Raw genomic sequence first — 13,239 nt, forward strand, 5'->3', positions numbered from 1 at the left:
TTAGTATACATATAATATTACATGAAAAAAAAAAGAAAAATATAAAAATAATTTGTAGTTTTAGTATACATATAATATTACATGAAAAAAAAAAGAAAAATATAAAAATAATTTGTAGTTTTAGTATACATATAATATTACATGAAAAAAAAAAGAAAAATATAAAAATAATTTGTAGTTTTAGTATACATATAATATTATATGAAAAAAAAAATGTTTAAAAAATAAAAATAAATGATAAAAATGAATAACGGCACACAATACAAATATAATATACAAAATTTCTGAAACCCAATCTTTAATCTAACTGGAATCTAAATTATTAATTAGACATTAATTAACTTATCCAAACCATAATCAACTCTTAGTGTCATCGCTAGCTTGTGATATTTACTGGATTATAATCCGATCTGCTGCTCAACGCTCATTCATGATTAAATAAAAATATGGATAATCGAGTCTATGTCTTTTTTAACGTACCGTTTTCGGTAATGATGATCGAGGCTAGGCCGAAAATTCAATTGCTAAATTCTCGGTTCAGAGAGGATCAATTTGACTGAAATTTTCAGCAAATTCCCTTTACATTATCTAGTTTAACTATTATAGCGAGAACTGCCAGCTATTTATCTAATCTCCCATAATGTATCTTTAATTTACCGTTTTCAATCATTGACACTATAACCCGTTTTTTCTTATTTTTAGAAAACATATGAAAAAAAACACCATTAACATAATTTATACAAAGCAAATCCCCAAAAATATATTTGTTTTTATTTATCTATCTAAATTATTAAAAACCAACGAATAATAATATGTTTAGTGAAAATAATGTAGTTTATGGAAGGGCCATACTATATACCGGAAAACACCGGAAAACAACCGGAAAACTACCGGAAAACACCATGTTATACTGAATACCGGAAAACACCGGAAAAACACTAAATACCGGAAAACACACTAAATACCGGAAACCACCCTATATAGGTAACCCGGAGAAGGGCTATACTATCAACCGGAAACTAACCCTAACTCTAACCCTAACCCAGGCACACAGAGGACCAGGCTCCCGGTTACCTATTTAGGGTGCCAGTCTCCGGGATACCTATTTAGGGTATTTTCCGGTATTTAGTGTGTTTTCCGGTATTTAGTGTTTTTCCGGTGTTTTCCGGTATTCAGTATAAAATGGCGTTTTCCGGTTGTTTTCCGGTGTTTTCCGGTATATAGTATTGCCGTTTATGGAATGTTAAAAAACGGAAAATCAAGTCCACCGAATCCAGCACTGACACCTCCCTCATCTGTGTCTGCCAGTTTTGTTCTCCACATATGGCCGCAAGATATGTTGTAGAGCTCTTTATCTTTAGCCCTAAAAATAAACAAACATTGGAACAAAATCAAAGCAACGAATCATGAATGGAAAACAATGCGTTGAGAAATAAAATGAACTGGGGTTTAATGTCCTACTTTTCGGAACCAACCAAGCTAGGGGGGTTGGATGGCTGAATGGTTAGCGTGCGCGCGCTGTATCATAAAGTCTGTCATTGAGTCAACTGGCGTGGTTTCGAATCCCCGGTTGTACGTGGCAAGAAGTAGGGTCGCCTGTTCAACCTCGTGGGTTTTCTCCGGGTCCTCCGGTTTCCTCCCACTACTAAAGACCCCTACGCGCAAGCGAATTAATGAAATAAAATTAAACCATATGTTAGTCCCGAAATTAGTCCCAACCAAGCTAATGAAGACGGGCCTTGAGGGACATTATTAATAATAATAATAATGTACATTTGTAATTGCGCATGGATGATAATAGCTAATCCTGATAATACGTAACAAACAAATGAGTTTTGAGTTTGGATTTGAACACAGCTAATGTTTGAGAACTCTGTTATCTACAATGTAAGTTATTCCACAAACGCGGTTCGCAGACACTGAAGGCTTTATCCCCATAGAATTTCAGTTTAGCTTGCGGCAAACCAATAAGGGCTTATTTTGTGAGCGAAGTGGTCGACTCGACTTGGTTGATATGATTGAATTAGATATGTGAGGTAAGATGGGGAAAGATCATGATGACACATATAAATCAATGTTAGAATCTTGAAAGTTATCCGGGCTTCTATGGGTAACCAATGTAGTGATTTTAAGATTGGAGTTATATGAGAATAGTTTTGTGTTCTTGTTATTATTCTGGCGACGGTGTTTTGAATTTTTTGGAGTTTTGCACATAGGTTTTGGGGAATTCCAATCAAAGCACTGTTGCAGTCTCGAGAATATCAAGGAACGAACAAGCAGCTTACAGGCCTCAACTGCCAAGAGGTGTCGAATATTGCCAATACATCAAAGATGGTAATTGCACGTACGGCAAAGTTGTTCGACCTGTTTCTCCATGGTTAACGAGGAATCCAGGAACACAGATTCTTTACACATGATGAAAACTGAATGTCGGTTTCACAGATTACCACACATGAATTTGGAGTAGACCTGAGTCGTTTAGATGTCCTTACAAGCATGACTTCCGTCTTGTCATCATTAAGTTTGAGCTTACTCGCGTTCATCCACGATTTTACTGATCTAGAGCAGAGTGTTACCTGATGAAGAGACTCGTCAATTTGATTTTGATAAGCGTCACTAAGTAATTGGGTGTCATCAGCGTAGGAGTAGTGAGTGCTCCCTAAACTGTCTATTACATCACCAAGGCATTTTGTGTATAAGACAAACAACACAGGTCCGAGTACGGACCGCTGGGGCACACCACAATCAAGTTTAACAGGATTGGATTCAGAACTGTTTACGAGAATCTTTTGACTTCTATCTGACAGATATGATGATATCCAACGCAATGCTGTTCCAGATATATGAAAACATTGACGTAATCTAGTGGTCCACCGTATCAAATACTGCGGATAGATCCAAAAGGATTAAGCTCCCATCAACTATCCGCAGAAGATTATTTAACACCCGAACTATAGTTGTTTCAGTACTGTGATGAGATCGGTACGCCGAATGGAATTTATCCAATAGATTATTATTGTTAACAAAAACCTGCACTCGATTGTTAACCGCCTTTTCTATTAATTTGGAGAGAAAGGACAGATTGGACAGGGGTCTGTAATTTTTGAAGATGTTGCGATCCAGGCCAGATTTTTTTATTAGAGGTCTAACTACAGCCTGTTTAAATAATCCAAGAAAATAACCTGTTGTCAGACTGGTGTTAATAATTACTGTAATGACCGGCAGAAGAAGATCTTGGTGTTCAGTTAAAAGTTTGGTTGGTATGGGGTCTAGTAGACAAGTTGTCTTTTTGGATGTTTTTATAATCCTAACGACTTCATCTTCACTATAAGGCTCAAAATCAGTCAGATAATTATCACAAGGTGGTAGTGTCGATTTAAGAGTTTCAGTTACTGAATTGCACTGATCTAGTTGCTTCTTAGTATATCAATCTTATTTGAGAAATATTCTGCGAATGTGTTAGCAAGCTTCACGTCGTTATCTGAGTCTGTAAATATGGTTTCTGAGGAGATACCTAATATGAATAACACTGACTAGGTGTTCGTGATTCATTGGTTAGTTTTTCAATGCAGTACTTTGATTTAGCGTTTTTGACAGTTCTTAAAACCTTATACCTAGCTTCTTTGTACATTTGTCGGTGAACTTCCAATTTAGAATGACGTCATTTGCGTTCTGCACGTCTGCGTTCTTGCTTTGCCCTCGCTACATCTTCTGAGTACCATGATCTACCAGGATGAAGTAGCACCACCTTTGTAACAACTGGTGCGTGTTTATCGAGAAGAGTGATAATTGTGTTGTTAAAGGCACAACATAGTTCATCAATGTCAGAAGGAGAGTTGCATAAAAGATCTGAAGCCTTATTACGACAGGATTGTGCATTTAAGAGGGCAACATGTAGTTTTGATGTAGAGTTGGTGCTTTTTGTGTCTGTCTGTTTTGCTTATAAATTGTGTTTCTGTTTGGTAGATGCTTGATATCAGTTTTATATTTTATACCACCGCGTTTCCCACGAAAAAGTTTTAAGATACACAAAAACTTGAGATGTTCAAAAAGTTGAGTTGATAATTTAACATTTCTTGAATTATATCTGAGTAGATCATCACGAGAATAAGAACTCATCAAGTGTTTAATCCTGGGGGGTGATTAAAATGTTCACTAGTTTGAAACTAACCACTGATTGAACTGAGTAATCCTTAAAATCACAATCATTGTATTGACCAGACTGTTAAAGTAGCTAAGTCCGTAACTCAATATCATCCAAAATCTTCGACATTGAAAACACAATTTTTTTGCAATTTAAATCAGCGTTGGTGTTGTGATCGTACCTGGAAAAGATGGGCTTCTGATATCCAATATTTAAGACAAAATAAACATTTTACCATTGGTACACGAATCGTGGGTTTTCTCCGGGCCCTCCGGTTTCCTCCTACTGCTAAAAACCCCTACGCGCAAGCGAAATATGGAAATAAATTTGAACCATATGTTAGTCCCGAAATAACCTAGTTTGTGTCGAGTGGACGTTAAACCCCATTTCTCTCTCTCTCGTACCTACACCATTGACAAGGGGAAACCTCACAGCACAAAATCTCAGCCAACACCGGGATCGAACTCTAATCCTGTGTAACCCTCTGTTTATTGTATAAATGACTTTCAACCAACTTACCCAATGAAACATCCAAATATTCCTAATTCTGATACACAGTTTAACTTGGTAAATGGTACTCCAGTTTTAACTATAGAATTTAACTGGGGTTTACTATATATTCTATCCATTAAAATATAGGCACTTCTCTCCGAACATGTTGCTATACTTAATAAAAACTCTTTCATTTCTTCGCCATACAAATTGTTGCCTGCAAGGAAGAAAAATAAAACCAAAATAGTCATGTCATATATTTGATGCGATGCAAATACTGCAATACAATCGAAATAATTATATTCACGAAAAGCCCATTTATGAAAGAAAGAAGGAAGGAACGAATGAATTATAACTTTAGGAGTAGTAATATGCTTACTTGCTTTTTACCCTGTACTTGGCTGTGTGTGAGAGGGGTTGGGTGGCCGAATGGTTAGCACGTGCGTGCTGTATCATACGGCCTGTCATTGAGTCAACTGGCGTGGTTTCGAATCCCCAGTTGTACGTGACAAGGAGTAGGTAGCATATCCAGCCTCGTGGGTTATCTCCGGGTCCTCCGGTTTCCTCCCACTACTAAAGAACCCTACGCGCAAGCGAATTATTGAAATAAAATTAAACCATATGTTAGTCCCGAAATGACTTAGTTTGTGTCGAGTGGACGTTAAACCCCATTTCTCTCTCTCTCTCTCTGGCTGTGTGTGCTTTTGCTTATATCATATTTACTGATACTTTAGCACTAAATTCTAAATTATTGCTAAATTTATAATACTGAGGCCTCATTTCCCAGTTCCGTGTATAAAACTATTGTTTCGTTTAGCTATATCAGTAATTTGGGTGTATGAGTATGCTTTGTAATATTAATCATGACAATCTTCATATTACCCCCCCCCCCCTCTCTCTCCTCCACCCTCTCTCTCTCTCTCTCCTCCACCCTCTCTCTCTCCTCCACCCTCTCTCTGTCTCTCTCTCCTCCACCCCTCTCTCTCTCTCCTCCACCCCCTCTCTCTCTCTCCTCCACCCTCTCTCTCTCTCTCCACCCTCTCTCTCTCCACCCTCTCTCTCTCTCCTCCACCCTCTCTCTCTCTCCTCCACCCCCTCTCTCTCTCCTCCACCCCCTCTCTCTCTCTCCTCCACCCCCTCTCTCTCTCTCTCCTCCACCCCCTCTCTCTCTCCTCCACCCCTCTCTCTCTCTCTCCTCCACCCTCTCTCTCTCTCTCCTCCACCCCCTCTCTCTCTCTCCTCCACCCCCTCTCTCTCTCCTCCACCCTCTCTCTCTCTCTCTCTCTCTCCTCCACCCCCTCTCTCTCTCCTCCACCCTCTCTCTCTCTCTCTCCTCCACCCCCTCTCTCTCTCCTCCACCCCCTCTCTCTCTCTCTCTCTCCTCCACCCCCTCTCTCTCTCTCTCCTCCACCCCCTCTCTCTCTCCTCCACCCCTCTCTCTCTCTCTCCTCCACCCTCTCTCTCTCTCTCCTCCACCCCCTCTCTCTCTCTCCTCCACCCCCTCTCTCTCTCCTCCACCCTCTCTCTCTCTCCTCCACCCCCTCTCTCTCTCCTCCACCCCCTCTCTCTCTCTCTCTCTCCTCCACCCCCTCTCTCTCTCTCTCCTCCACCCCCCCTCTCTCTCCTCCACCCCTCTCTCTCTCTCTCCTCCACCCTCTCTCTCCTCCACCCCCTCTCTCTCTCTCCTCCACCCCCTCTCTCTCTCCTCCACCCTCTCTCTCTCTCCTCCACCCCCTCTCTCTCTCCTCCACCCCCTCTCTCTCTCTCTCTCTCCTCCACCCCCTCTCTCTCTCTCCTCCACCCTCTCTCTCTCTCTCCTCCACCCCCTCTCTCTCTCTCTCCTCCACCCCCTCTCTCTCTCCTCCACCCCTCTCTCTCTCTCTCCTCCACCCTCTCTCTCTCTCTCCTCCACCCTCTCTCTCTCTCTCCTCCACCCCCTCTCTCTCTCCTCCACCCTCTCTCTCTCTCCTCCACCCCCTCTCTCTCTCTCTCCTCCACCCTCTCTCTCTCTCCTCCACCCCTCTCTCTCTCTTCTCCACCCTCTCTCTCTCCTCCACCCTCTCTCTCTCTCTCCTCCACCCCCTCTCTCTCTCCTCCACCCTCTCTCTCTCTCTCTCCTCCACCCTCTCTCTCTCTCCTCCACCCTCTCTCTCTCTCCTCCACCCCCTCTCTCTCTCCTCCACCCTCTCTCTCTCTCCTCCACCCTCTCTCTCTCTCTCCTCCACCCTCTCTCTCTCTCCTCCACCCTCTCTCCTCCACCCTCTCTCTCTCTCTCTCCTCCACCCTCTCTCTCTCTCTCTCTCCTCCACCCTCTCTCTCTCTCTCCTCCACCCCCTCTCTCTCTCTCTCTCTCCTCCACCCTCTTTCTCTCTCCTCCACCCCCTCTCTCTCTCCTCCTCTCTCTCTTCTCCACCCCCTCTCTCTCTCCTCCACCCTCTCTCTCTCTCCTCCACCCTCTCTCTCCTCCACCCTCTCTCTCTCTTTCCTCCACCCTCTCTCTCTCTCTCTCTCTCTCTTACCTCCACCCTCTCTTTGTGGCTTTAAAACAAATTGATCAGGATTACTGACAGCCATATTTAAAGCTTTATCACCTTCTTCTCCCTATTGCACATAAAAAACAAATACAAAACAAAATGTACAATAACTCATCAATAATGTAAATAAGATTACCCGACATCACCAGGAAGGAAAGTTCTCAAAACAATTATTTATCTAAATATCATTTGTTACACCATTGGCATTATCCAGGAAAATGTCACTGAACACCTTCCATACATGAAATCGATCAAAGCATTCTTATCAGATTATGACCCACAGATGGTCGACAATGGCACTAGCTTGGCACGACTAAGTGAAGTCATTAGTCATCAAGGTAATATCCTTTGTATGGTAAAGCAATCTGTACTGAAAGCTTAACCTGGTATTTTATAATAACCAGCTGCCACTCGGCAAATCTCGACAGATTCCGGTACCCTACATCTAATCTCGGCTGTATGACAGTAAGTGATATGTGCCTACGCCCATACATTTGCGATGCGGCTACCGGTTTACTTTAAACAGGAAAACGTGTCGCTTTTACAAAAAAATCCCAGATTGCGTCTTTTGTAGAGTGTATATACCTAAATGAGCAGAGATATTGTCTCAAGACTGCTGGTTTGATCAAATTCCCTGGTAATTCCCCAAACCCAATGCCAAACGTGACGTTTGTTGATATAATACACTCTCCACAGAAATCTCCATGGGGGCAGCCATTTTTCATTCGGAACCTTTAAAATAGTTCAAATATGGCGGAAATGGTCACACAGCCGAGATTAGATGCGTAGAATCTGTCGAGGTTTGCCGAATGAACCAGCTGCAGCCTCCGGCCATAATATGAAATATAACACCTGTCCGTAGCTGATTGGTCAAAAACTATCTATCCTAAGGGGGCATAACCCATCTCAGACCGAATACTGACCAACCAGGCCACAGTGCGTGAGTGTCTTATCTGGAATTCAAGGCTGGGCATCGATCTTGCCCAGTACAATATAAGACCAGATCACACGATTGTAGTCTACGATATCACCTTAGGTGGAAGTGGACGTAAAACACCAGAAACGAACGAACGAACGATTGTAGTCAATCCAGGCCACAGACGAAGAACCTGTTAACTAAGTATTATTCAACAAGTCTTGTAGATGATACGTTTAAAAAAGAATAAAAGTACTATATGACGTTTAAACCAGTGTTGTCGTCACGAACCTGACATAAAGACCTAAAAGTGTAACATAACACATTTTGTATACTCACATGTTTTTTTATCGACAAGACTGTGGGAACAGACAATGTTCCAGGCATTTGTCTCCATGTAAATTAAATGTAAAAATCAACAGCAATTTACTTACCATATCCAATGAATATTGACCAACAAATGTAGATTGTATTAATTGTTTAATTGATATATCTGATATATATTTATCTAATATACCAGGTTTAGTTAACACTTGTTGTATTTTCTTAGCTCCTACAAGTTGGTATTGTATAGGTGGGCATTTTATACACCAGGCCTTCTCTAATTCTATTCTTATAGTCCAGATCTAAATAAATTAAATATCATTTTGTTCACCCAAGCTAATATTTGCAGAATTCTGAAGGCCCTATTTTAAATAGATTTCAGCTAAAAAGATTCCTATATTCGTAAAATGTATACAAACATACAATTAAAGGAGAATCTTGATCATGGATGATTTGTTTTTATTTCGGGTTGCGATTCTTGTAGCGATTTCAAAATTAGATAAAAAATAAAACAGTCTTCTAAAGTTGGTATAATCTAACCTAGCTTCGTTGGGTTTTTCGCGAATAGGGGACGCGGGTGCTCAATGAGCAAGGGGCTAGCTTACTAGCCTGTGGCCCGAGGTTCGATCCCGGTGTTGGCCGAGAAGGTTCCCCTGGACTTTCCGTCTTGATGACCCCTTGTCGATAATATGGTGAAATGAAATGAAATGGAGTTTAACGTCCTACTGTTCTGCTCCTAACCTGGGCTAATGAAGACGGGCATACGCCATACAGTGTGCTATGAGGGAAATTTTGCCCGGACAGCGGCACTACGGCCTACTCTTATATCGAATTCCAACTGCCAAGGGATCTTTTACGTGCACGCCAATGTGTACACGGGACCTCCGTTTTTCGTCCCATCCGAACGACTAGACAGTTTTCCTTGTCAGCCCCTCCGTCCTGCATCACTGACAAGGGAGAACCACGCCGGAAAATCTGGATGAACTTTCTCGGCCAATGCAGGGATCGAACACCCGACCTCCAGGCTAGCGAGCAGTAAGTGTAGGTGTGAACGTAAAAGAACTCTTGACAGTTGCAATTCGGTAAAAGCGTAGACCGTAGCGCCGTCGCCAGGCAAAATTTCACCCATTGCACACTGTATGGCGTATGCCCGTCTTCATTTTCGTTTTTGCGAATCGGTTTTGTCCAGTATAATCGAATGGTGCTCCGGGGTCAGTTCCCGGTAAGAGCTTACCTTGTCAGTATAATCTGTAGGTGCATACCCTACTCTATAATATACAACACCAACTTCTTCCTTTCCTCTAATAAAATAAATTTATATTACCAAAAAAATAGTATACAGTCGATTTTGCATTGTCGCATTCTTATTGCTTTGTGGGCAGGCTGCATTTTTATCGTCGCGTTTCGAATCCCCGGTTGTACGTGACAAGGAGTAGAGTCGCCTGTCCAAACTCGTGGGTTTTCTCCGGGTCCTCCGGTTTCCTCCCACTGCTAAAGACCCCTACGCGCAAGAGAATTATTGAAATAAAATTGAACCATGTGCTAGTCCCGAAAGTACCGTTCTATTACAATTTGAGGTATGCTGTATCAAATCAAAAAAGTTGAGATGAATACCATTGCCGCTGGTTTTGGCGGTGTTGGTATGCTGTATCAAATTGAAAAAGATAATTACATGAAATATTTTCGGTCTTCTGTCAGTTTTCCATCTTTTACTAGTTCCTCAAAAGTCTTTCTAATAATTTTTATATTTTTGTTCTGCTTATAGATTTCATATTCTAGAAGTCGTTGATCCATAATATTTCTTTCGTTGTGTTTTACAATGAACAAAATGACAGCCCTAGGGAAAAACAGGTATAAATGGATTGAAATGACTATTATTGCAAATCCGAATAAATATAAGTTTATTTGACAACTTTTTAAATACACGAAACATAAGAAGTTCTCGATAATCAGTATACATACCCTGTCTCGTGCACGATATACATAATTAGGTACTTGTCTGAATTAAAAGAAAACAGCGCTTTAGAAAACGCGCAATTGCGCTGTCATAAATAAATGCAGATCATATATAATATACTCAGCCAAATTAAAAACTTGACACTGATGAATTTCAACAATTTTTTTTTTCTGGTAAGTCAAATAAATGTTAATGTGTTTCTAACGATAGTAAGTAGTAAGAAGCCTTTAATTTCATAAAATTGTAAAGTCACGTGGATCACGTGACTTTTGAGCATATAAAGATGAAAAACCGGAAAAACAAGTGCAAACACAAACTCGTGAGGTCAATCAATGCAAGTTTGCTTAAACTGAACACGCACACGTAACTTGAACTGGAAAAACAAATTAAAATTGTTATTTTCATCTTTGTTAGAAAATGCCGCGCCTTTCAAATGTAGAACGTGTACGTGCTATAGGTAGGCTCTATGCTGTCAGTCTGTGGTCACTGTTGCAAGAGCCTTTAATTGTTCACGCCAGACAATAATTAATCTTAGAATGAGAGTGCTTCAAACTGGAACTATTGCCGACCGCCCAAGGGCCCCACTCCAGGAAGATCAAGCAATACGATTACGTCATCTTAGAAACAGATTTGTCACTGCAACCTCCACAAGTAGAGAGATGTTTGGTGGAAGGGTAACTGCACAAACTGTTCGAAATCGCTTGCAGGCTGCTGGTCTTCGAGCTCGGAGGCCCTATAATGGACCAATATTGACACCTCTTCATCGCCGTAACCGACTTGTGTGGGCCACAAGACACATAAGATTTACTCAAAGACAGTGGAATTCGGTTGTCTTTAGTGACGAATCTCGATTCACTTTGAGATTTGCCGATGGCAGGGCCCGAGTGTACCGCAGACGAGGTGAACGTTACGCTCAAGTATGCGTCAGAGAAGTTGGCCGATTTGGTGGCGGCAGCGTCATGGTTTGGGGTTCTTTTTGTGCACATGGACGTTCTCCTCTTGTTGTTGTCCAAGGGAACTTAAATGCTGTCCAGTACAGGGATCAGATTTTGCAACCTGTTCTTCTTCCGTTTATGAAGAGACATGGGCCTGGACTAACGTTTCAACAAGACAATGCTCGACCCCATACAGCAATTGCTACCCAGAATTTTTAAAGAAAAGCCGGTGTCCAAGTCCTGGATTGGCCGTCGCTTAGCCCCGACCTTAATCCTATTGAACACATCTGGGACGATCTGGGTCGACGTGTTCGTCAGCAAGTGAATCCACCTTCAACATGCTCTTGCTGAGCAGTGGCGACGTCTTCCTCGGGTAGTGTTTACTAATGTTCTGAGATCCATGAGAAGACGTTGTGTGGCAGTACGAGACGCTAGAGGAGGCCACAACCGTTACTAAACACTTTATTCCGATTGTTCTCCAAGTCTGTGAATTTCATTTTGGGGGGTACTGTGACATCACGAACGTTATCAATGTCAAGGACTTCCGGCGAGACGTATTCTTGCTTTCTGTTGATGTCCAGGTAGTCTGTGCACAACATAACACTAAAATAGTTGCCTTAAACCAAATATTAAAAATCTAGTCCCAAAAATCCCGAGTGTCAAGTTTTTAATTTGGCTGAGTATAATTATGCTAAATGCATATTGGTATGTTTTTTAATTTCTTACTTTGGATTTCCATACATCCCCCAGGCGTTAACAAATCCTGAAGCAAATCCATACACGGATTGGCTATCTGGTATCTGGAATTATAAATATTTATTATAACAATAAGATTATGTTTGGATAACAGAAAAGATAGATTGCTAGGCAACGAAACATTCGACAACAGCAGTTAAGTCGTCCTGGCAGTTAACAAGAGTTGTTGCATATTTTTTTCTTTTGTCGGTAATGAAACATTTATAATACACAAAAATCTGATTAAGAGTGAAGACTCATTAAAGATACATTATGGAAGATTTTTTATAAGGAGTTAGCCATTCTTGCTATAACAGTTCAAAAATAGATGATGAAAGAAGAATATATTGAAAATTTCAGTCAAATTACTTTATTCTGAACATAGTTATCAACAGTGTAATTTTTGACTAGAAATGGGATTGAATTCCATCTTCACCGATTCTTAGTATGGCCGATCGTTTGATTGACAGGCGTTAACTCCACCTACATAATCTCTGCTGTCTTTTGTCTGCTGTCATCATATCCGAATTTGTGTTTTACCTTTTTGGATTTTTATAACAATTGGACAAAATGAGTGAGAGGGTAAATTTTCATTCTTACTTGTATTTTGGGCATGCATTAAATCAGTCGAATATAGGACATAATATTATAATACAATTATGATAAATCTATAGATATACACCAGTGGCGTCGTGCCTATTGGGGAAATAAAAATATTTTTATTGATATTATTAAGACAGAAGACCTGTCCGTCTGTATTAGTCATCACACGGTCTCCAGGAATTGTATAATTTGTCATTATCTGTGTTTAGCTTATTGCACTTTAAATAGTTGTTAAGGCATTGCTCAACAGCGGCCTCGCTTCGTACACTCTATCATTTAGCCTCGGGAGTATGACGTCAACGTAACTGTTAATCTCCGCTGACGACGCCATTTAAAATTAAATCTGTCAACGAAATCCCGTTTAAATCCAAGCTGAATCCAAGCCATCCGTGGGTCTACAGAGTTGATTTTGTGCTTGTTGTGTAAATAAAGATCTAATTTATATTTTCTATGACATCTGTAGCCTAAATAAAGACTTGCAATAATCAGATTTAGCTCTTGCATAATGTATGTTTAAGTAATTATCAGAAAACATTTGATATCATGGATTTAGCCGTTCAATTTATCACAAATCATTGAAAATCAATATATTTGTTCGT

The 13,239-nt window shown here is 40.8% G+C and overlaps 1 protein-coding gene across 7 annotated transcripts in view; it reads right to left on the reverse strand.

The window, feature by feature from the left end:
• Window positions 1-218: 218 nt before the first annotated feature.
• LOC126829412 (glutathione synthetase) overlaps window positions 219-13,239 on the reverse strand; it is an 80,111-nt gene continuing 67,090 nt past the window's right edge. For all 7 annotated transcript variants that reach the window (XM_050559306.2, XM_050559303.2, XM_050559308.2 and 4 more), the window contains 7 exons: window positions 12,029-12,102; window positions 10,083-10,247; window positions 9,645-9,711; window positions 8,521-8,712; window positions 7,156-7,237; window positions 4,664-4,853; window positions 219-1,363 (listed from right to left, as the gene is read on the reverse strand). In XM_050559306.2, the coding sequence (XP_050415263.1) occupies window positions 1,234-1,363; window positions 4,664-4,853; window positions 7,156-7,237; window positions 8,521-8,712; window positions 9,645-9,711; window positions 10,083-10,247; window positions 12,029-12,102 (900 nt within the window). In that variant the 3' untranslated portion in view covers window positions 219-1,233. The remainder of the gene's footprint in view (window positions 1,364-4,663; window positions 4,854-7,155; window positions 7,238-8,520; window positions 8,713-9,644; window positions 9,712-10,082; window positions 10,248-12,028; window positions 12,103-13,239) is intronic.

Source organism: Patella vulgata, chromosome 8 (genome assembly GCF_932274485.2).
Source record: "Patella vulgata chromosome 8, xgPatVulg1.2, whole genome shotgun sequence".
Taxonomy (NCBI): Eukaryota; Metazoa; Mollusca; class Gastropoda; family Patellidae; genus Patella; species Patella vulgata.